Source organism: Dendrobates tinctorius, unplaced genomic scaffold (assembly GCF_039654945.1).
Source record: "Dendrobates tinctorius isolate UK_male_01 unplaced genomic scaffold, ASM3965494v1 ptg000062l, whole genome shotgun sequence".
Lineage (NCBI taxonomy): Eukaryota > Metazoa > Chordata > Amphibia > Anura > Dendrobatidae > Dendrobates > Dendrobates tinctorius.
In genome coordinates, this window is record NW_027361730.1 from 15812421 (window position 1) to 15833824 (window position 21404).

The 21404-nt window shown below is 45.3% G+C and overlaps 1 protein-coding gene across 3 annotated transcripts in view; it reads right to left on the reverse strand.

Annotated features, from left to right (window-relative positions):
• GOLGB1 (golgin B1) overlaps window positions 1-21404 on the reverse strand; it is a 60511-nt gene that overhangs the window by 24312 nt on the left and 14795 nt on the right. For 2 of the 3 annotated variants that reach the window (XM_073579324.1, XM_073579322.1), the window contains exons 6-8: window positions 10817-10912; window positions 591-2586; window positions 101-162 (exon numbers count right to left, since the gene is read on the reverse strand). In XM_073579324.1, coding sequence (XP_073435425.1) covers window positions 101-162; window positions 591-2586; window positions 10817-10912 — 2154 coding nt within the window. The remainder of the gene's footprint in view (window positions 1-100; window positions 163-590; window positions 2587-10816; window positions 10913-21404) is intronic. The other variant, XM_073579323.1, reaches the window with a different exon arrangement.

Consider the following 21404-nt stretch of genomic DNA (forward strand, 5'->3'; position numbering starts at 1 on the left):
GGGAAAAAGGAAATTTTCATGCTATGGATAACTGTACAGTATATAAAAATTGCACATGCAGTAAATGTCCACACATTCAGCATTTACACCAGTACCTCACCTGGTTGCTCACCTCAGATTCCTTACATCCTTCTGTAGATGATAGGATAATAGAATCTTCACCTATGAAACAAGATTTTTTCAAAATATTATATTTCAGAACATGGCAATGTCATTAGCTTTCTGGTAAAAGGAAAAAAACACTAAAAACTGATATTTTTCTATTGCATATTAAAATTGTGTTACAACAGATGGGTCACCTATAATGCTCAAAATCTAGAGTCCAAATTTAGATGGTGAAAATGGTTCTAAAATAAATGGAACTTCAGTGATCATTGTCTTGACGTTAGCAAGAAGAGAGAGCAAAGCGGTTGAAGATAGCTGTACAATCATTCTACACACCGTGTTTATTTGTAGTCTGGAACCATGGAAACACATGTAATAGGCGCTGTAGACATGAAAACTGGATATTTTTAAATGAAGACTTTTTTTTGCAAAGTTAAGTTTTTTTCATCAGTAAAAGAGTTATACTATTTTTCTAAGCAGCTTACCTGTTGTGAACGTGTAGTGTTTGGTACTGAGGTTTGCAAAGGAGACCGAAGTTTCTTCCTTTTCAGGCATTCCTGGCTCCTCTTGAGCTAACCCCTGTCCAGTTAGAGATGTATAACCCACACTACTTTGCTCTATATGTTTTTTGACATGGCGTTGCTCTGCTTGCAATTTAATCAACTCATCTTGTGCTTCTCTCATTATATGCATCTCTTGTTTCAGCATCTCCAATTCACTCAGCATTTTCTGCCCTCTTTCAAACTCTTCTTTCACATTATCAAATTCTTTGAGGGATTCCTTTACTGTTTTTAGATTTTCTTTGAGTCTATTTAACTCGTCTTGTTTTTTATTTTCCATTTCTAGCTCAATTTGCACTTTTTCCATTTCTATAAGGACTTCATCAGACTCATTTCTGTTGTCTTCACCTTGCTCTCCTTTTGTTTTAACCAGTAGCTCATTAGTTTTAGTCAACATTTCCAGCTCTACCTGACACGCGTTTTGAGTTTCTTTCTGCTGTTCCAGTTCTGATTTTACTTGCTTCAACTCCTCCTGATCAACCTTCATCTTTTCAAGATGTTCTTTTAGCTTCTGCAAGTCCTCTTGGGCACCCTTCTCCTTTTCCAGCTCATCTCTTAGTTGCTGCAATTCTTTCTGGGCAACCTTCTCCTTTTCTAGTTCTTCCCTTAGCTGTTGCAAATCTTCCTGGGCACCTTTCTCTTTTTCAAATTTCTCCTTTAGTTTCCGCAACTCCTCTTGATTACCCGTCTCCTTTTCTAGCTCTTGACTTAGTTGTTGTAATTCTTCCAAGGCACCCTTTTCCTTTTCAAGCTCTTTTATTAGTTGTTGCAATTCTTCACGAGCACCCTTCTCTTTTTCTAGCTCTCCTCTTAGTTGCTGCAATTCTTCCTGGACACCTTTCTCCATTTCTTTCTCTCCTCTGAGCTGTTGCAATTCTACCTGAGCACCAGTCTGCTTTTCAAGTTCTTCCCTTAGTTGTTGTAATTCTTCCTGGGCACCCTTCTCCTTTTCTAGTTCCTCCCTTAGCTGTTGTAATTCTTCCTGGGCACCCTTCTCCTTTTCAAGTTCTTCCCTTAGTTGTTGTAATTCTTCCTGGGTACCCTTCTTCTTTTCTAGCTCCTCCCTTAGCTGTTGTAATTCTTCCTGGGCACCCTTCTTTTCTAGCTCCTCCCTTAGTTGTTGTAATTCTTCCTGGGCACCCTTCTTTTCTAGTTCCTCCCTTAGCTGTTGTAATTCTTCCTGGGCACCCTTCTCCTTTTCTAGCTCCTCCCTTAGTTGTTGTAATTCTTCCTGGGTACCCTTCTTCTTTTCTAGTTCCTCCCTTAGCTGTTGTAATTCTTCCTGGGCACCCTTCTCCTTTTCTAGCTCCTCCCTTAGTTGTTGTAATTCTTCCTGGGTACCCTTCTTCTTTTCTAGCTCCTCCCTTAGCTGTTGTAATTCTTCCTGGGCACCCTTCTTTTCTAGCTCCTCCCTTAGTTGTTGTAATTCTTCCTGGGCACTCTTCTCCTTTCCAAATTCTTTCACTAGTTGTTGTAATTCTTCATGAGCATTCTTCTCCTTTTCAAACTCTTCTTTTAAATGCTGCAATTCTTCCTGGGCATCTCTCTCTTTTTGAAGCTCTTCACTTAGCCGCTGCAATGTCTCCTGATCTCCCTTCTCTTTCTCCAGCTCTGCCCTCAATATTTCTAGCTCCTCTTTTGTTCCTCTATCTTCTACATGGATTTGTCCCAAGCCAGGCTGTGGTGTAGCATCCAGTTGCTCTTTACCCTTTTGTAGTTGTAATTTCAGATTTTCCATCTCACATGATGATTCTTTTGCTTTATCAAGAGCTTTCTGTAATTGCTTGCATAAAACACTTTTCTCCTCTAACACATCTTTGTACAAGTTAGCTTGCTGAGAGCTTTCTTTTTGTTCAATAACTAGAGATTCTCTCACAGATATTAATTCCTGTTCCATCTCCCGAAACTGCTCAGACAGAACCTATAAAGTAAGCAAATAAGTTAGAATGTATTGACCCATGACGAAGAGTAATTTATATAATAAAAAAAATGTAAGCATAAAAAACAGAAAAAGAAAACAAATAAGAATCTGTTCACATCTTTGTTTGGGACTTTTATTGGCGATTCTGAGAAATATTCCATTATTTTTGACAGCAAGAACAGCACATGCTGCATCACTACTCGGGTTTAAAAAAAAAATATCCTAACTTTGTCCATTTACTGTAATGACATCTGTCCGTTTATTTGGATCCATCGAAAAAGAGATTAGCTACATTTAACATTAAATAGGTGACAAGTGAAAAAAAGTCATAAAAAATAATTCTAAATACCCACTGCATAATCCACAAAATACGGTATATAAGACGCAACGGATAAGACACACCCCAAGTTTTGAGCAGAAAAATAGTATTTTTTTTTATTTTATTTTATAAAATGGTGTTGCTTCATCCAGGCATCTTATTGCTTACCGGGGGTGGTGACTGCAGTGAAGCGGGGGTCCCTGCTGGTGGAGGCAAGAGTGGAGCGTTGCTCAGCGCTGAGATCTCATCTCCCGAGATCTCTAGCTGTGCATGACCTGGCAGCCATTTTCCCAGAATCCACCGCTCAGTAAACCATATAAGTGCAGGGGCTCTGGGCTTTCATAAAATGTCAGCAGAGCCCCCGCACCACGGAAAACCCGCAGCGGCGCACATCGGAACACCCCCTCATCCCAGCCTGCGGCCTGCAGCAACGCTCCACTCTTTCCTCCTCCAGCAGCGACCCTGGGACCCATTATAAGACGCACCCCCGTTTTCCCAAAAAATTTTGGGGAAAAAAAGTGCGTCTTATAATCCGAAAAATACGGTAAATGGTTTTCTGACAAGACAATATTGAATTATGAACAATATTGAACTGAATAATTTAATTAAATAGGAGTTCTATCTTGCTGCCCCTACACATTGGAATTTGAAGTGACCGATATGATTATTTAGAAGGAAGTCATTGGTTTGATGACCTAAAATGGGTGGGTGGGGGTGCGATAGCGAGCAATCCGTAACGTAAATCAATGAAAAAAATACATTATTATGAATACGTACTCATTTTGTCTAGGGCATAATTATTAATTTGATTGATTTTTTTGTTTTAAATTGCTGCCAACACATTGGTAAATGGAAAACCCACCCTAAACACATGGCAAGATGGGTTGTGTTAGTAGAGAGCCTTCTCTGGTGGTTAGTCTCTCCTCATAGCCAACAATCAGAGAAGGCAGAAAGGCTCACATAGGTCTACAGCTTGCTGGACTGGCATAACATGTCCTGCTTTGTGTTTAGGGCAGGTCTGGTCTGCACTAATGACGGCAACCATGGAAAAAATAAAATTTCCCCCTGGACAAGAGGAGTGTGAAGAAATAATTAAATGTTTGAAAAATACACTACTATGAATGAATTGCCAATCATTTTCTTTATTTTGATTTGAGGAATACTCCTTTAAAATATTATTTTGTTACAAATTTACAAGAGCAGGAGATCAACTCACCTATTCATGTTCAGGTAGCCTTCAAAAAAGACGATCCTGATGTAAGTTAGTAGTTCAGATACCTATTTTTTACTCACAGCCACAATTTTGTTTCATTTCTTAAAATTTAACTGGTTCCATTCCACTTTTATTTAAAATGAACATGTCAGCAGAATTTTGCTAAGTAAACTACAGGCATTGTCAGTGTTAACTCCTTAGTGACGGGGGCCAAATTTCTGAAATGTGACCCGTGTCACTTTAAGTGGCAATAACGCCACAACGCTACAATGCATCCCATTTATTTTGAGATTGTTTTTTCGTGACACATTGTACTTTATGATCATGATAAATTTAGGTCGATATTTTTTGCGCTTATTTATAAAAATATCAGAAATTTTACAAACATTTTTTAAAATTTGCAATTTTTGACCTTTGAATGATTATCCCTTTAATCCAGATAGTCATAGCACACAAAAACATTAACAAATAAAATTTCTCTCATGTCTGCTTTACATCAGCACCATTTGTAAAAAGTTTTTATTTTTTTTTGCGTTTTAAGTTTAGAATATGTAGCAGTAGTTTTTCATTTTTTCAAGGAAATTTACAAAACTTATTTTTTATTACCTAAATGTTGATATAATAAATAATAATAATAATAATAATAATAATAATAATAATAAAAAATACATTTTATTTCTATAGCGCAGACATATTCCGCAGCTCTTTACATTTCAGAGGGGATTTGTACAGACAATAGACATTACAGCATAACAATAATCACATACCGTATTTTTCGGACTAAAGACGCACCGGACCATAAGACGCACCCCAATTTTCAGTAGGAAAATAGGGAAAAAAAAAATAATGTGTCAAATGGGGGTCCGTCTTACAGTCCGAATTCAGCTTACCTGGGAAGGGATCCGGCACAGGTGGAGAAGTAGTCACAGGGGTCATTCAGTGGTCCAGGCTCGTGCGGTGGCGGCTCTGTGCTGGGGCAGGTTGGTTGTGCTGGGGCAGCTGCGCTGGGGTAGGGGCAGCTGCGCTGGAGCAGGGGCAGCTGTGCTGGGGCAGCTGTGCTGGGGCAGGGGCAGCAGTGCTGGGGCAGCTGTGCTGGGGCAGGGGCAGCAGTGCTGGGGCAGCTGTGCTGGGGCAGGGGCAGCAGTGCTGGGGCAGCTGTGATGGGGCAGGGGCAGCTGTGCTGGGGCAGCTGTGATGGGGCAGGGGCAGCTGTGCTGGGGCAGGTGGGCTCTGCGGTGGTGGCAGCTGTGCTGGGGCAGGGGCAGCTGTGCTGGGGCAGATGTGCTGGCGCTGGGGCAGCAGTGCTGAGGCAGCTGTGCTGGGGCAGGTGGGCTCTGCGGTGGTGGCAGCTGTGCTGGGGCAGGGGCAGCTGTGCTGGGGCAGGTGGGCTCTGCGGTGGTGGCAGCTGTGCTGAGGCAGGGGCAGCAGTGCTGGGGCAGGGGCAGCAGTGCTGGGGCAGGGGCAGCAGTGCTGGGGCAGGGGCAGCAGTGCTGGGGCAGGGGCAGCAGTGCTGGGGCAGGGGGGCTCTGCGGTGCGGTGGTGGCAGCAGGCTGTGCTCCGGTGCAGGGGCCGCGGCTCCGCCGGCATTTCTTCGTAGCCCGGAGGCCCCCGCAGTTCCCTTGCTGGCCGCCGCCATGTTGCGGTGGCCTCCGGGAGCATGGACGCCGGAAAGATGGCCGCCGGTCCGGGGACGGCGCATGCGCGGGATCAGATCTCGTCCCGAGATCTCGGGGGACGAGATTCAAATCTCGGCAATGAGATGTCATCCCCCGAGATCTCGGGACGAGATCTGAAGCTGCGCATGCGCCGTCCCCGGACCGGCGGCCATCTTCCCGGCGTCCATGCTCCCGGAGGCCACCGCAACATGGCAGCGGCCAGCAAGGGAACTGCGGGGGCCTCCGGGCTGCGAAGAAATGCCGGCGGAGCCACGGCCCCTGCACCAGAGCACAGCCCGCTGCCACCACCGCACCGCAGAGCCCCGCCCGCTGCCACCACCGCACCACAGAGCCCCGCCCGCTGCCACCAGGTTAGACAGTGTATTGCGACCATAAGACGCACCCCCCACTTTCCCCCAAAATTTTTTGGGAAAAAAGTGCATCTTATGGTCGGAAAAATACGGTAGATTATAACAAATACCAAGAGGAATGAGGGCCCTGCTCGCAAGCTTACAGTCTATGAGGAAAAAGGTAGACACGAAAGGTGGGTGGTAACAATTGCCCTGATTGTTTGGACCAGCCATAATGTTAAGTGTGTAACAGTGTGGACACAGAGGGCTAATGGATGCATAAAGCATGTGGGAACATGATGCGGGGAACCTGGTTATGGTAAAACTTTTGACTGTGCCACCCAGCGATAGATTAGGTTAATGTGTTGAGGCGGTAGACCAGTCTGAATAAATGCGTTTTCAGGGCACACTTAAAATTGTGGGGATTGGGGACTAATCGTATTGACCTGGGAAGGGCATTCCAAAGAATTGGCGCAGCACGTGTAAAGTCTTGGAGACGGGAGTGGGAGGTTCTGATTATTGAGAATGCTAACCTCAGGTCATCAGCAGAACAGAGGGCACGGGTAGGGTGGTATACTGAAACGAGGGAGGAGATGTAGGGTGGTGCTGAGCTGTGGAGAGCTTTGTGGGTGAGGGTAATAAGTTTGTACTGGATTCTGGAGTGGATGGGTAGCCAGTGTAATGACTGGCACAAAGTAGAGGCATCGGTGTAACGATTGGGGAGGAATATGATCCTGGCTGCAGCATTCAAGACAGATTGGAGAGGGGAGAGTTTGGCAAGAGGGAGACCGATTAGAAGAGAGTTACAATAGTTGAGACGAAAATGAATAAGAGAAACAATAAGTTTTTGCGGAGTCAAAAGTAAGAAAAGGTCGAATTCTAGAAATATTTTTGAGGTGCAGATAACAGCGAGCCAGTGATCAGATGTGGGGGGCAAAGGAAAGCTCGGAGTCAAGACTGACCCCAAGACAGCGGGCATGTTGCTGGGGAGTAATAGTGGAACCACACACGGAAGTGGCACTGTCGGGTATAGGTACATTAGTAGAGGGAGGAAACACAAGGAGTTCAGTCTTTGACAGGTTCAGTTTTAGATATAGTGAGGACATGATGGTAGACACAGCGTTTAGACAATCGCCGGTGTTTTCTAGAAAGGCTGGCGTGATGTCAAGAGAAGAAGCGTATAATTGGGTGTCATCAGCATAGAGATGGTACTGGAAACCAGATCTACTGATTGTTTGACCAATAGGGGCAGTGTACAAGGAGAAGAGGAGGGGGCCTAAAACCGCTCCTTGAGGAACCCCAACAGTAAGGGAAGGTGAGAGGCGGAGGAACCGGCAAAAGATACAGTAAAGGAGCGGTCAGAGAGATAGGAGAAGAACCAGGAGAGAACGGTGTCCTTGAGGCCAATGGAACGGAGCATAGTGAGGAGGAGCTGATGATCCACAGTGTCGAATACTGCAGAGAGATCCAAGAGAATTAGCATGGAGTAGTGACCATTAGATTTAGCTGTTAGTAGATCATTAGAGACTTTAGTGAGGGCAGTTTCAGTAGAATGTAAAGAGCGGAAACCGGATTGGAGAGGGTCGAGAAGAGAGTCATCAAAGAGATAGCGGATAAAATGAGAGTGGACCAGGATTTTAGAGATGACGGGAAGATTAGAGACAGGTCTATAGTTAGCGGCACAGTTTTGGTCGAGGGATGGTTTTTTAAGTAGTGGATGTATGATGGCATGCTTAAATGAGGGAAAGATACCAGAAGAGAGAGAGGTTAAATATTTTAGTTAGGCGAGGGGTGACAGCATGGGAAAGGGACTGGAGGAGATGTGACGGAAATGGGTCACTGGTGCAAGTGGTTGGGCGAGAAGATGCAAGGAGCCTGCTTACTTCTTCTGTGACTGGTTCAAAATCAGAGAGTGAGCTAGATGCAGTGGGGGAGGGAGGACAGTGCATGGTATGAGGTGATTGGGAGATAATTTCCTGTTGGATCTGGTCAATTTTTTCTTTGAAGTAATTGGCCAGATCGTCAGCTCAGAGCTCCGTGGTTGGGGCCTGTACACTCTGGGGTTGAGAAGAGAATGAAAAGTGTCAAAGAGATGTTTAGGGTTTTTGGACAGTGAGGTGATGAGGGTGTTGAAATAGGTTTGTTTTGAGAGGTGAAGGGCAGTGTTGTATGTTCTAAGCATAAACTTATAATAGATGAAACCTTCGTGTAGATATCTTCTGAACAGGCCACTGTAGTCGGCAGACTTTAAGGCCATTATTTGGCCATGAATTGCCATCGCCAAAATCAGGACCACACGATCAAGATCTCAGGGTGCCGATGGGGTTAAAGAGGGAGCCGCCACACTATTAACCATCTTCCATGCTGCAGTCACTATTGATAGCAGCATTTAAGGGGTTAAACTACTATAGTCGGTACCAACACTGGTCGTGACTGATGTAGCAAATTGTCAGCTATAGTGTACAGCTGATAGCTGCTGGATTGTCACCTGTCGGTGGTTGGTAGTCTCATATCATAGCTCAGTAAAAAGGACATAGGCAGAGTCTTATCTTCCTGCTTTAAGCCAGAGAATGTTTAACCAGCCAATGGATAGAATAATTAAAATATACCTTTTATTAGATTAATATACAATAAAATAAAGTGCAAGGTGCTCAAGTTACATCAAACACAACAAAGAAGAACACACAAATGAAAAAAGCTAGTGGATGCAGTATTGCCCATCATTACTGAGCATCCCAAATCTCCAAATGTTCATAGGGTGCTTAGAGTAGATCAAATACGGCCAACCTCATTCAAAGACATAGAGTACATAATTCTCAAGATAATCTCTATGCTCAACATGTCATAACATTAGCCATCTCTTATTGAGAGTAGGTGTCATGCCATCAGTATATTCCCAAGTTAGGCATAACCATACCCCTCTCCTGATCAGAAGTACCATATAATACAAGGCACAATACTGCTACACAGCATTAATAAGAACCACACAGCCTCAATTGCCGCATTTGCTACGGGTTCTATAACACACAAATAATGTATCAGATAGAAATGTATAGTGTGTCATAATAAAGATATATACTCCCGCATACCCTCCATATACCTTTGGACCGGATCTAAATCCACCAGGTATGCATAAATATCTCAAATAAACCGTCTCTTATAAATGTGAGACCAATATTATGACACCAAAATATTTAATAAAACACGGAACAATCTCACCCAAATAGCAGGGGCATTCTCTGATTGATTGCCATCCCCGTGACTGGTGAGCGCGATACCCCTATCTCCCGACGCGTTTCGTCTAATCTCATCAGGGGAGTCAACTGGGGTTCATCTGAATGGTGTATCACGCATAGCCGTTATGTACTTCATCCGACATTATGTTATAATAATAATGTCGGATGAAGTACATAACGGCTATGCGTGATACACCATTCAGATGAACCCCAGTTGACTCCCCTGATGAGATTAGACGAAACGCGTCGGGAGATAGGGGTATCGCGCTCACCAGTCACGGGGATGGCAATCAATCAGAGAATGCCCCTGCTATTTGGGTGAGATTGTTCCGTGTTTTATTAAATATTTTGGTGTCATAATATTGGTCTCACATTTATAAGAGACGGTTTATTTGAGATATTTATGCATACCTTGTGGATTTAGATCCGGTCCTAAGGTATATGGAGGGTATGCGGGAGTATATATCTTTATTATGACACACTATATATTTCTATCTGATACATTATTTGTGTGTTATAGAACCCGTAGCAAATGCTGCAATTGAGGCTGTGTGGTTCTTATTAATGCTGTGTAGCAGTATTGTGCCTTGTATTATATGGTACTTCTGATCAGGAGAGGGGTATGGTTATGCCTAACTTGGGAATATACTGATGGCATGACACCTACTCTCAATAAGAGATGGCTAATGTTATGACATGTTGAGCATAGAGATTATCTTGAGAATTATGTACTCTATGTCTTTGAATGAGGTTGGCCGTATTTGATCTACTCTAAGCACCCTATGAACATTTGGAGATTTGGGATGCTCAGTAATGATGGGCAATACTGCATCCACTAGCTTTTTTCATTTGTGTGTTCTTCTTTGTTGTGTTTGATGTAACTTGAGCACCTTGCACTTTATTTTATTGTATATTAATCTAATAAAAGGTATGTTTTAATTATTCTATCCATTGGCTGGTTAAACAATTTAGGAAGTGGATATCCTAGTGCTGTTTATATTTTAAGCCAGAGAAGCCTAGGAAAGACCTGCCCACAGGCCGCCCTGAATCAAAAACAGTCTGTCTCTATGATGAGGAGCATGTTTGTGCTTTGGGGCGGCCCGTGGGCAGGTCTTTCCTTGGCTTTTCTGGCTTAGAGCAGGAAGATAAGACTCTGCCTACAGTCCCGCCCGAAGCACAAGCATCTCATTAACTGAAAACTTCTTACACTGATTACACAAGAACCACAAGACGGATTTCTTCACCTTAGTTATTTTAATTAGTTTAACCCTGCCAACCTGACAGTGTCTGTAGGTTACTTAACAAAATCCTGCTGACAGGTTCGCTTTAAGGGACAAAAACAAGTAAATTCAGCCTCCACAATTCATAGGGCCAACATCAGCTCCAGCCATTTATGGATCCTCCTGGAATCGCCTGCCCTGTACCTTAATACAAAACGCAAAAAGGAGAATACTTACCCGCTTCTGAAGCTCAGCACTCTGCAATTCTTGCTCCAACATCTCTACTACCTGATTTCGGGAATGGAGAGCTTCAGTCTTTTCCTCCAGTGTCCTCTGTACACAAAACGATCACAAGCCTCATTATAAAAATAATAAGAAAAAAAACAAAACAACTTGTGTTTTACTTACTGAGAAATGACAAACTAATGAAATACTGATTAAATCACAAATGTATAATTTTATATAAGCATCACAAATCCTATCATTTTAAATGACAAACCCATTTTCCCCCATTATAACCTCTCTGCTTTATAGCAGGCATCCTTTTTACCCCTATTTGGACTTTGAGGCTTTATTTTATCGACAACAAATTGTACCATTTTGCACTACTTTGTGGTACATATGAATACTGAATTATTTTGCAACACAAATATAGGAAAAAAAATAGGGATTTTTGTGTGTACTCACCATAACATCCTTTTCTCTGAGCCAATCATTGGGGGACACAGACCGTGAGTGTTATGCTGCTTGCCACTAGGAGGACACTAAGTGAACACAGAAAAAGTTAACTCCTCCTCTGCAGTATACACCCTCTCGCTAGCTGAGATTTCCCCAGTTCGGTGAAAAAGCAGTAGAAGCATTAAACAAATAATAACTATGTCAAAACCTAAGAATGCTACAGTGAGTCAATAGGCTAAACAGAGTGGGTGCTGTGTCCCCCAGTGATTGGCTTGGAGAAAAAGATTTTACGATGAGTACACACAAAAATCCCTATTTCTCCTAAGCCTCATTGGGGGACACAGACCGTGGGACGTCCTAAAGCAGTCCGTGGGTGGGGAGCATACAACTGCTAATACCCCATGTACCACTGACTTAACACTGTGGTACTGCCGCTTGCAGGATGCGTCTGCCAAGAGCTGCATCCGCAGAGGCCTGAGAATGAATTTGGTAAATATTTTGTAAAGGTATGCAGACTGGACCAAATTGCAGCCTTGCAGACCTGTTCTGCTGTCGCCTGGTACCGAATGGCCCAAGAGGCGCCCACTGATCGGGTAGAATACGCCTTAATCCCTGCTGGGACAGGTGTGTCCTTGACACGGTAGGATTCCTGAATAGCCAAGCGAATCCACCTGGCTAGCGTGGCTTTTGAAGCGGCTAGACCCTTCCTATGCCCCTCTGGAAGTACGAACAGGGCATCTGACTTGCGGAAGGGAGCTGTCCGCGAGATGTACCGTCTCAGAATCCTAACCAGATCCAGGGTGTGGAGAGCCTTCTCAATGCGATGGACTGGTGACGGACAGAAGGAAGGCAAAACAATTTCCTCATTGAGATGAAAGGAAGACACGACTTTGGGCAGGAAAGATGGGGACATCTTGAGAACTGCCTTGTCCTGATAAAAATTCAGGAACGGAGGACGGCAGGACAGGGTCGCCAATTCCGAAACTCGTCTGATTGACGTAGTTGCCACTAGAAAGACCACCTTCCCAGAGAGAACTAGTGGTACGTCCTGCAGTGGTTTGAAAGGAGCCTCCTGTAAGGCTCCGAGAACCAAGATAAGGTCCCATGATTCCAATGGCCTTTTATAGGGAGGTGCCACATGGGAAACTCCCTGAATGAACGTCTTCACCTGTAGTTTGGTGGCAATTTTGCGTTGGAATAGAACTTACAAGGCTGAAATTTGGCCCTTGAGCGAGCTAAGCTTGAGGCCTGACTTTAATCCGGATTGTAGGAATTCCAATGTGGAAGGAATGTAAAACACCAGAGGGGATCGACCATAGTCATTGCACCACGAGAAGGTGGTTTTCCAGGTGCGGTGATAAATGCTCATGGACACGGCTTCCTAGCACTAATCATAGTGGAGATCACGTCGTGAGAAAAACCAGCCTGTACAAAAATCCAGGATTCAACGGCCACGCCGTCAAAGACAGGGCCCCGGAGTTCTGGTGGTAAATCGGGCCCTGTGAGAGAAGATCCATGCGATCTGGAAGTCGCCATGGAATGTCAGCGACTAGTTGTACTAGTTCTGCGTACCATGCCCGGCACGGCCTATCTGGCACGACTAGGATCACTGGTACTCCCTATGCACTTGATGACCCTCGGGAGCAAGGGAAGAGGGGGAAAAATGTACGGGAGCCAGAACAGGTGCCACGGCAGAACTAGGGAGTCCGCTCCGATGGTGCATGGATCGCGCGATCGGGCAATGAATTGAGGAACCTTGTTGTTTAGTCTTGAGACCATGAGATCCACATCCAGAGTCCCCTAGCGATGGCAAATCTGCTGAAAGACTTCGGGCTGAAGAGACCACTCTCCTGAGGCAAGGCCTGGGCGACTGAGAAAATCCGCCGCCCAGTTGTCTACCTCCTGGATGTGGATTGCCGAGATGGGCGAATGGTTGGTCTCGGCCCAATGGAGGATGTGACTCACTTTGTGAATGGCCATCCTGCTCAGAGTACCCCCCTGAAGGTTGATATACGCCACAGCCGTGGTGTTGTCAGATTGGATCCTGATGGGGTGACCTGCGAGGAGATGGTGGAAACTCAGTAGGGCTAATCTGATCGCTCGTATCTCCAAGATGTTGATGGCGAGACATGACTTTCAAATTGACCAACGACTCTGTGCCGAAAAACCGCACCTCACCCAGAAGACTTGCGTCCGTGGTCACCAACGACCATCGTACTGGGAGAAAGGACTTCCCTTGATTCAGGGAGGATTTCAGTGACCACCACATGAGGGCTTGTCTGACACGCAGGGACAGAAGGAAGAGACGGTCCAGGGAGAACGGGTTCTTGCCCCAAGTTAACAGCAACGCATGTTGTAAAGGGCGGAGATGGAACTGTGCGAATGGGACCGCTTCCATCGCTGCCAAAATCTTTCCGAGAACTCTCATGCTGAAAACGTATGGAGTGAGAAACCGGTCGGGAAAGAGTCCGTGCTGCCTGTTGTAAGGCTTGGGCCTTTTCTCGAGGGAGAATGACCAACCCGCAGGAAGTGTCCAAGATCATTCCCAAAAAGGAAATCTGTTGGGCCTGTGTTGGGGGAACACTTTTCGAAGTTTATCTTCCAACCCAGGCAAGAAAAGTGTATTTACTGTGATATCCACAGATTCCTCGCAGGCTGGATGGGACGGACCCTCGATCAGCAGGTCATCCAGATACGGCATTACCACCACTCCCCGAGCGTGAAGAATGGCCATGACAGCCGCCATGACCTTAGTAAAGACGCTGGGGGTGGTGGCGAGTCCGAAGAGCAAGGCAACGAACTGGAAGTGTTCCTCGCGAATTGCAAAATGCAGGAACTGCAGGTGGGACGGGCAAATCGGGATGTGAAGGGAAGCATCTTTGATATCGATGGATGCTAGGAACTCTCCTTTTTCCATGGAGGCGACAACTGATCAAAGGGATTCCATTCGGAATCGCCGTACCTTGACAAACTGATTTAACAGCTTGAGGTTCAGTATGGGCCGCATCGTTCCATCCTTCTTTGGAACCACAAAAAGGTTTGAATAAAAACCCCTGAACCTTTCGTCTTGAGGGACTGGAATGATGACTCCGTCCCTCTGCAGCGCCTGAACGGCCTTTAAGGAAGGCTGTTGTCTTTGTCTTGGGAGGTGAGGACCAGAAAAAATGTGTTGGAGGGGGGCGGGGGGGGGGGGGGAGAAATTCTATTTTGTATCCAGAGGACACCAGCTCCCTGACCCACTCGTCGTGGACGATCGCGAGCCAGGTGTGACTGAATGAAAGAAAGACAACCGCCTACTTTGTCAGAGTCCGCCGGATACAGCAACAAGTAATTGTGTAGAAGATCTATGGGATTTGGCTCCCCTAGATCCAGATGCCCTTGGTCTGGGCTTCCAAGAGCGGTTAGGTCTGTATGAGACCTGGGAACCTCTGTCTCCACGCGGGGACCGACCTGATCCAGAAGAAAAGGTTGTGGAGGACCAACTGGAATTGTTGTGAGGTCAAAAACGAATCGGCTGTTGATTCTGAAACAGCCGGACAGCCCTTTGTTGGGGAAGGAATTTACTTTTCCCCCCGGTAGTGTCAGAAATGAGCTGGTCCAGTTTCTCTCCAAATAGGCGACCAGTTTGATAGGGCAGAGAAGTCAACGATCTTTTGGAGGTGGAATCTGCCCGCCAGTTGCAGAGCCATAGGGCTCTTCTAATGCAGACGCATTCTGACTTAAAGAGGATTCCCGGAGGGAGTCTATAGCCTTGGTCAGTGACTCCACAGACTGGGACAGGGACGTAGCCCACTCAGGGGGACTAAATGCAGCGGCAACGGATGACGTTTGAGCACAAGTCGAGTCGAAATCCGTGCATAACGGATTAGTCTGGGCACTGGGCAAGGCAGTCTTGCAAGTGTTACAAGCGGTAAAGAACGCAGTGTGATTCTTAGTAGCCCTTTTGGCTTCCTTAGATTGAGACATAGCGCCCCTGAAAGGGTTACAGGCAGAGCCTGGGCTGCAGCTGCAGGGAATGTGCAGAGAAGGGGTTAAGCTTTGCTCTGAGGGTAAATGCAGCTTACCCACGGTCCTGATGCTGTGTCCCTGGGAGCAATAACGGTGGCCCTGTAGTGTCACTAGGTGCTGTCCATCATGTGCGTCACAGAGCGTCACAGAGCTGAAAAGGACATGGCCCCCTGAGACTAGCACGGCGCTTCTCGTACAGAGCGAGAAGCGCCAAAGACGTGGGCGGCGCTATGTAAATTGCGGCCTAGTAGGCCGAAAAGCCAGGGACTAAATTTCTGGGCCTACACGCGGTGAGCGCCAGGTGAAGGGGAGAGCGGGGGGGCCGCGACGGGGAGCTGGTGTACCGCCGCTGACGCTAAGTCAGTGCTTCTCCCAGGGACCAGGACCCGACCCCATACCTCCAATCTGGTGCTCATGCAGGCCGCGCTGTCCAGGACCCAGCCTGCAGATCTCATTCTACCGGGCGATGCAGCAGAGCCGGAGGGGTTCTTAAAGGGGTACACCTCAATCGATCCTCCCTATGGGCAGGGGTATGGAGAGACCATGGGGCATCCGAAAGCACTCCTAAAGTCTTCTCCGTGCGCTTGCCCTCGTATCCGTGTGGGAAGATCGGGACTGTAAAGGAACCGTCGCCCAGAATAATCAGGTATGCCCCAGTCATTGCAGGAAAGGGTACGGGGAGGTATACTCTGCGTTCTCGCCTGTTGTTGGTTCGGGGCAGAGCGGATCCTTGAAAGGAATCAGTCAACCCCTTCACTCCGTTACTTAAAAAATAAAAATTTACAGAAAAAAATATATCAAAAAGTCAAAAATAAAAAATGTTGGGGTCTGAAGCCAGACCCAAGTGCCTCCTACAGGCACTAAGCAAGAACTGGGGAAATCTCAGCCAGCGAGAGGGTGTATACTGCAGAGGAGGTTAAGTTTTTTTCTGTGTTCACTTAGTGTCTTCCTAGTGGCAAGCAGCATAACACCCACGGTCTGTGTCCCCCAATGAGGCGTAGGAGAAAAAACCTTATTGGTTTATTTTTATATTTTTTTTTTACTGTTCATGTTTCACACTAAATCTGTTGAACACAATTTCTAGGTTATTTTGTTATGTAGTTACCGTACCTAATATATGCAAGTTTTCTTTGTTTTTTTCCTTACATGTAATACATTTTATATGAAAAACACACATTGTTTGCAGTGGGGAAGTTTTACTTATTACTTTTTTATTTCCCAACAGTAACTGAGACATATAGAGGACTCCTAGTAACAGGGTAAAGTGACACAAGTCAGTGGCAGAGGATATCAGGGTCTACTAGGACTCAGCAGCTCCGCGATACCGGCAAACACCCAGTGATTATGTGCTCGCCAGGTCCTACAGAAACTTCAGCGATGCCAATGCTTCACTACACCACAACTACGAAGTGCTCAATGAGTGCTATGTAGCCGGAGAACTGGAAGACAGAAACAGGAACTGCTCCAGTCTTCTCTCCAGCTCCCCAGCTGTCAGACACAGTGGGTGACCCAGACCTACTCCTGGTAGGTTGGAGGAATAGGAAGATAAAATTTGGAGCAACACGGTCCAGATAATTAAAAAGGTATAAATTTATTACAGAAATCATCATCGACACAATTATATAGGTACAGGTAACAAAAATTCCATATGAAGACAGTGCAAGAGAAAAGTTTAAATAAGGACAGGAGTAGACCATTAACCCCTTCACCCCCAAGGGTGGTTTGCACGTTCATGACCGGGCCAATTTTTACAATTCTGACCACTATCCCTTTAAGAGGTCATAACTCTGGAACGCTTCCATGGATCCCGGTGATTCTGACATTGTTTTCTCGTGACATATTGTACTTCAAGATAGTGGTAAAATTTCATTCAAATAACTTGCGTTTATTTGTGAAAAAAACAGAAATTTGGCAAAAATTTTGAAAATTTCGCAATTTTCCAACTTTGAATTTTTATGCCCTTAAATCACAGAGATATGGCACACAAAAAACTTGATAAGTAACATTTCCCACATGTTTACTTTACATCAGCACAATTTTGGAACCAAAATTGTTTTTTGTTAGGAAGTTATAAGGGTTAAAAATTGACCAGCGATTTCTCATTTTTGCAACACCATTTTATTTTTATGGACCACATCACGTTTGAAGCCACTTTGAGGGGTCTATATGATAGAAAATACCCAAAAGTGACACCATTCTAAAAACTGCACCCCTTAAGGTGCTCAAAACCACATTCAATAAGTTTATTAACTCTTTAGGTGCGTCACAGGAATTTTTTGAATATTTAAAAAAAAAAAAAAAAAAATGAACATCTAACTTTTTTTTCCACAAAAAAAATACTTCAGGTTCAATTTTTTTTATTTTACCAAGGGTAACAGGAGAAATTGGACTGCAAAAGTTATTGTGCAATTTGTCCTGAGTACGCCGATACCTGATATGTGGGGGGGAACCACTGTTTCGGCGCATGGCAGAGCTCAGAAGGGAAGGAGCGCCGTTTGACTTTTTCAATGCAAAATTGGCTGGAATTCAGATCGGACGCCATGTCACGTTTGGAGAGCTCCTGATGTACCTAAACAGTGGAAACCCCCCACAAGTCACCCCATTTGGGAAACTAGACCCCCCAAGGAACTTATCTAGATATGTGGTGAGAACTTTGAACCCACAAGAGCTTCACAGAAGTTTATAACGCCCGGGCGTGAAAATAAAAAATTTGTATTTTTTCCACAAACATGATCTTTTAGTCACCAATTTTTTTTTATTTTCCCAAGGGTACCAGGAGAAATTGGACCCCAAAAGTTGCTGTTCAATTTGTCCTGAGTACACTGACACCCCATATGTGGGAGAAAACTACTGTATGGGCACATGTCAGGGCTCGGAAGGGAAGTAGTGACGTTTTGGAATGCAGACTTTGATGGAATGGTCTGCGGGTGTCATGCTGCCTTTGGAGAGCCCCTAATGTACCTAAACTATTGAAACTCCCCACAAGTGTCCCCATTTTGGTCACTAGACCCCCCACGGAACTTATCTAGATGTGTGGTGAGCACTTTGAACCCCCAAGTGCTTCACAGAAGTTTATAACGCCCGGGCGTGAAAATAAAAAAAAACATTTTTTTTCCACAAAAATGATATTTTTGCCCCCAATTTTTTATTTTCCTAAGGGTAACAGGAGAAATTGGACCCCAAAAGTTGTTTTGCAATTTGTCCTTAGTAGGCCGATACCCTACATGTGGGGGTAAAACACTGTTTGGGCGCATGGCAGAGCTTGGAAGGGAAGGAGCACCATTTGACTTTTTCAATGCAGAATTGGCTGGAATTGAAATCAGACGCCATGTTGCATTTGGAGAGCACCTGATGTGCCCAAACAGTGGAAACCCCCAATTCTAACTCCAACCCTAACCCCAACACACCCCTAACCCTAATCTCAGCCCTAACCCTAGCCCTAACCTGGAAATAAATACATTTTCTTTTAATTTTATTATTTTTCCCTAACTAAGGGGGTGATAACGGGGGGTTTGATTTACTATTTATGGCGGTTTTTATGTTTGGCAGCTGTCACGCTAAAAGACGCTTTTTATTGTAAAAATAGTTTTTGCATCACCACATACTGAGAGCTATAATTTTTCCATATTTTGACCGACCGAGTCATGCGAGGTCTTATTTTTTGCAGGAGGAGTTGACGTTTTTATTGGTACCATTTTCAGGCACGTGACATTTTTTGATCGCTTTTTATTCCGATTTTTGGGACGCAGAATGAACAAAAACCAGCGTTTCATGAATTTCTTTTGGGGGGGGCGCGTTTACACCGTTCCGCGTGCGGTAAAATTGATAAAGCACTTTTACTCTTCGGGTCAGTACGGTTACAGCAATACCTCATTTAGGTCGTTTTTTTTATGTTTTGTCGTTTTTATGCAATGAAAACTATTTTATATAAAAAATAATTATTTTTGCATCGCTTTATTCTGCGAGCTATAACTTTTTTATTTTTTCGCTGATGATGCTGTGTGGTGGCTCGTTTTTTGCGGGACAAGATGACGTTTTCAGCGGTACCATGGATATTTATATGCGTCTTTTTGATCGCGCGTTATTGCACTTTTTGTTTGGCGGTATGAGAATAAATCATTATTTTTTGCTTCGTTTTTTATTTTTTAAGGGGTTCGCTAAAGGGGTTAACTAATGGGACAGTTTTATAGGGCAGGTCGTTACGGACGCGGCGATACCTAATATGTGTACTTTTATTGTTTTTTTTTTATTTACAAAAAATGGATTTATTGGGGGAATATATATATTTTTTTCTAATTTATTTGGCGATTTTTTAAAAATTATTTTAACACTTTTTTTTTTTAACTTTATTACATAGTCTCAGGTGGGACATCACTGTCCTGTGACAGATCGCTGATCTGTCACATCACAGATCACTGTGACAGATCAGCGATCTGTCACAGGCACTGCTGCAGACTTCCTCATGCCTGCGCTTTGCAGGCACTGAGGAAGTCAGCTCCCTGCAGGCCCCCGTCGCCATCTTGGATTCGGACGCCTGCTGGGAAGGAGCCTCCCGCAGCAGCGCTGCAAATTGCGCTGCTGTGGGGGGCTCAGGGAAGCACGGAGGGAGCCCCCTCCCTGCCAATGCTTCCCTTTAACCCCCGGTAAACCGCGATCATGTTTGATCGCGGTGTGCAAGGGGTTAACGTGTCGGGGGCGGTTCGTGACCGCCCCTGACACATTGTGCCGGGTGTCAGCTGTGATAATCAGCTGACACCCGGCCGCGATCAGCGGCGCTCACCACGTGGGCGCCGCTTATCGCGCTAGACGTACTATCCCGTCCATGGGCATAGGGTCCCGGGTCCCATGGACGGGATAGTACGATTGATGTCGGAAAGGGGTTAAGACAGTCATTAATGTGTACAAATTGGTGATAATATCAGTAGACAAAGTGCCCATAACACCTATGCCTCCCCATGTCCTATAGGTTCTTACCCATACTGCGATGTAACAGGTCACACGTCACACAGCCCCAACGTGTGTTTTGCATTATAGCACCCAGAGGAAGCAATATATCTATATATCTCCACACACATATATACACTACTCAAAAAAATAAAAGGAACACTTCAACAGCAGTATATAACTCCAGATAGATCAAACTTCTGTGAAATCAAACTGTCCACTTAGGAAGCAACACTGATTGACAATCAATCTCACATGCTGTTGTGCAAATGGAATAGACAACAGATGGAAATTATTGGCAATTATTAAGACACCCTCAATAAAGGAGTGGTTCTGCAGGTGGGGACCACAGACCACATCTCAGTACTGGCTGATGTTTTGGTCACTTTTGAATATTGGTTGTGCTTTAACACTCGTGGTAGCATGAGACCGACTCTACAACCTACACAAGTGGCTCAGGTAGTGCAGCTCATCCAGGATGGCACATCAATGCGAGCTGTGGAAAGATGGTTTGCTGTGTCTGTCAGCGTAGTGTCTAGAGGCGCTACCAGGAGACAGGCCAGTACACCAAGAGATGTGGAGGGGGCCATAGGAGGGCAACAACCCAGCAGCACGACTGCTACCTACGCCTTTGTGCACGGAGGAACAGGAAGAGCACCGCCAGAGCCTCCAAAATGACTTCCAACAGGCCACAAATGTGCATTTGTCTGCACAAACCATTAGAAACTGACTCCATGAGGATGGTCTGAATGCCCGACGTCCACAGATGGGGGTTGTGCTCACAGCCCAACACTGTGCAGAACACTTGGCATTTGCCACAGAACACCAGAATTGGCAAATTCGCCACTGGCGCCCTGTGCTCTTCACAGATGAAGGCAGGTCTACACTGAGCATATCTGACAGATGTGACAAGAGTATGGAGATGCCGTGGAGAGCGATCTGCTGCCTGCAACATCCTTCAGCTTGACTGGTTTGGCAGGGGGTTAGTAATGTGCTCGCCAGAGGTAGCCTGACTGCCATTAGGTACCGAGATGAGATCCTAAGACCCCTTGTGAGACCATATGCTGGTGCAGTTGGCCCTGGGTTCCTCCTAACGCAGGACCATGCCAGATCTCATGTGGCTGAAGGGTGTTAGCAGTTCCTGCAAGATGAAGGCTTTGAAGCTATGGACTGGTTCGACCGTTGCCCAGACCTG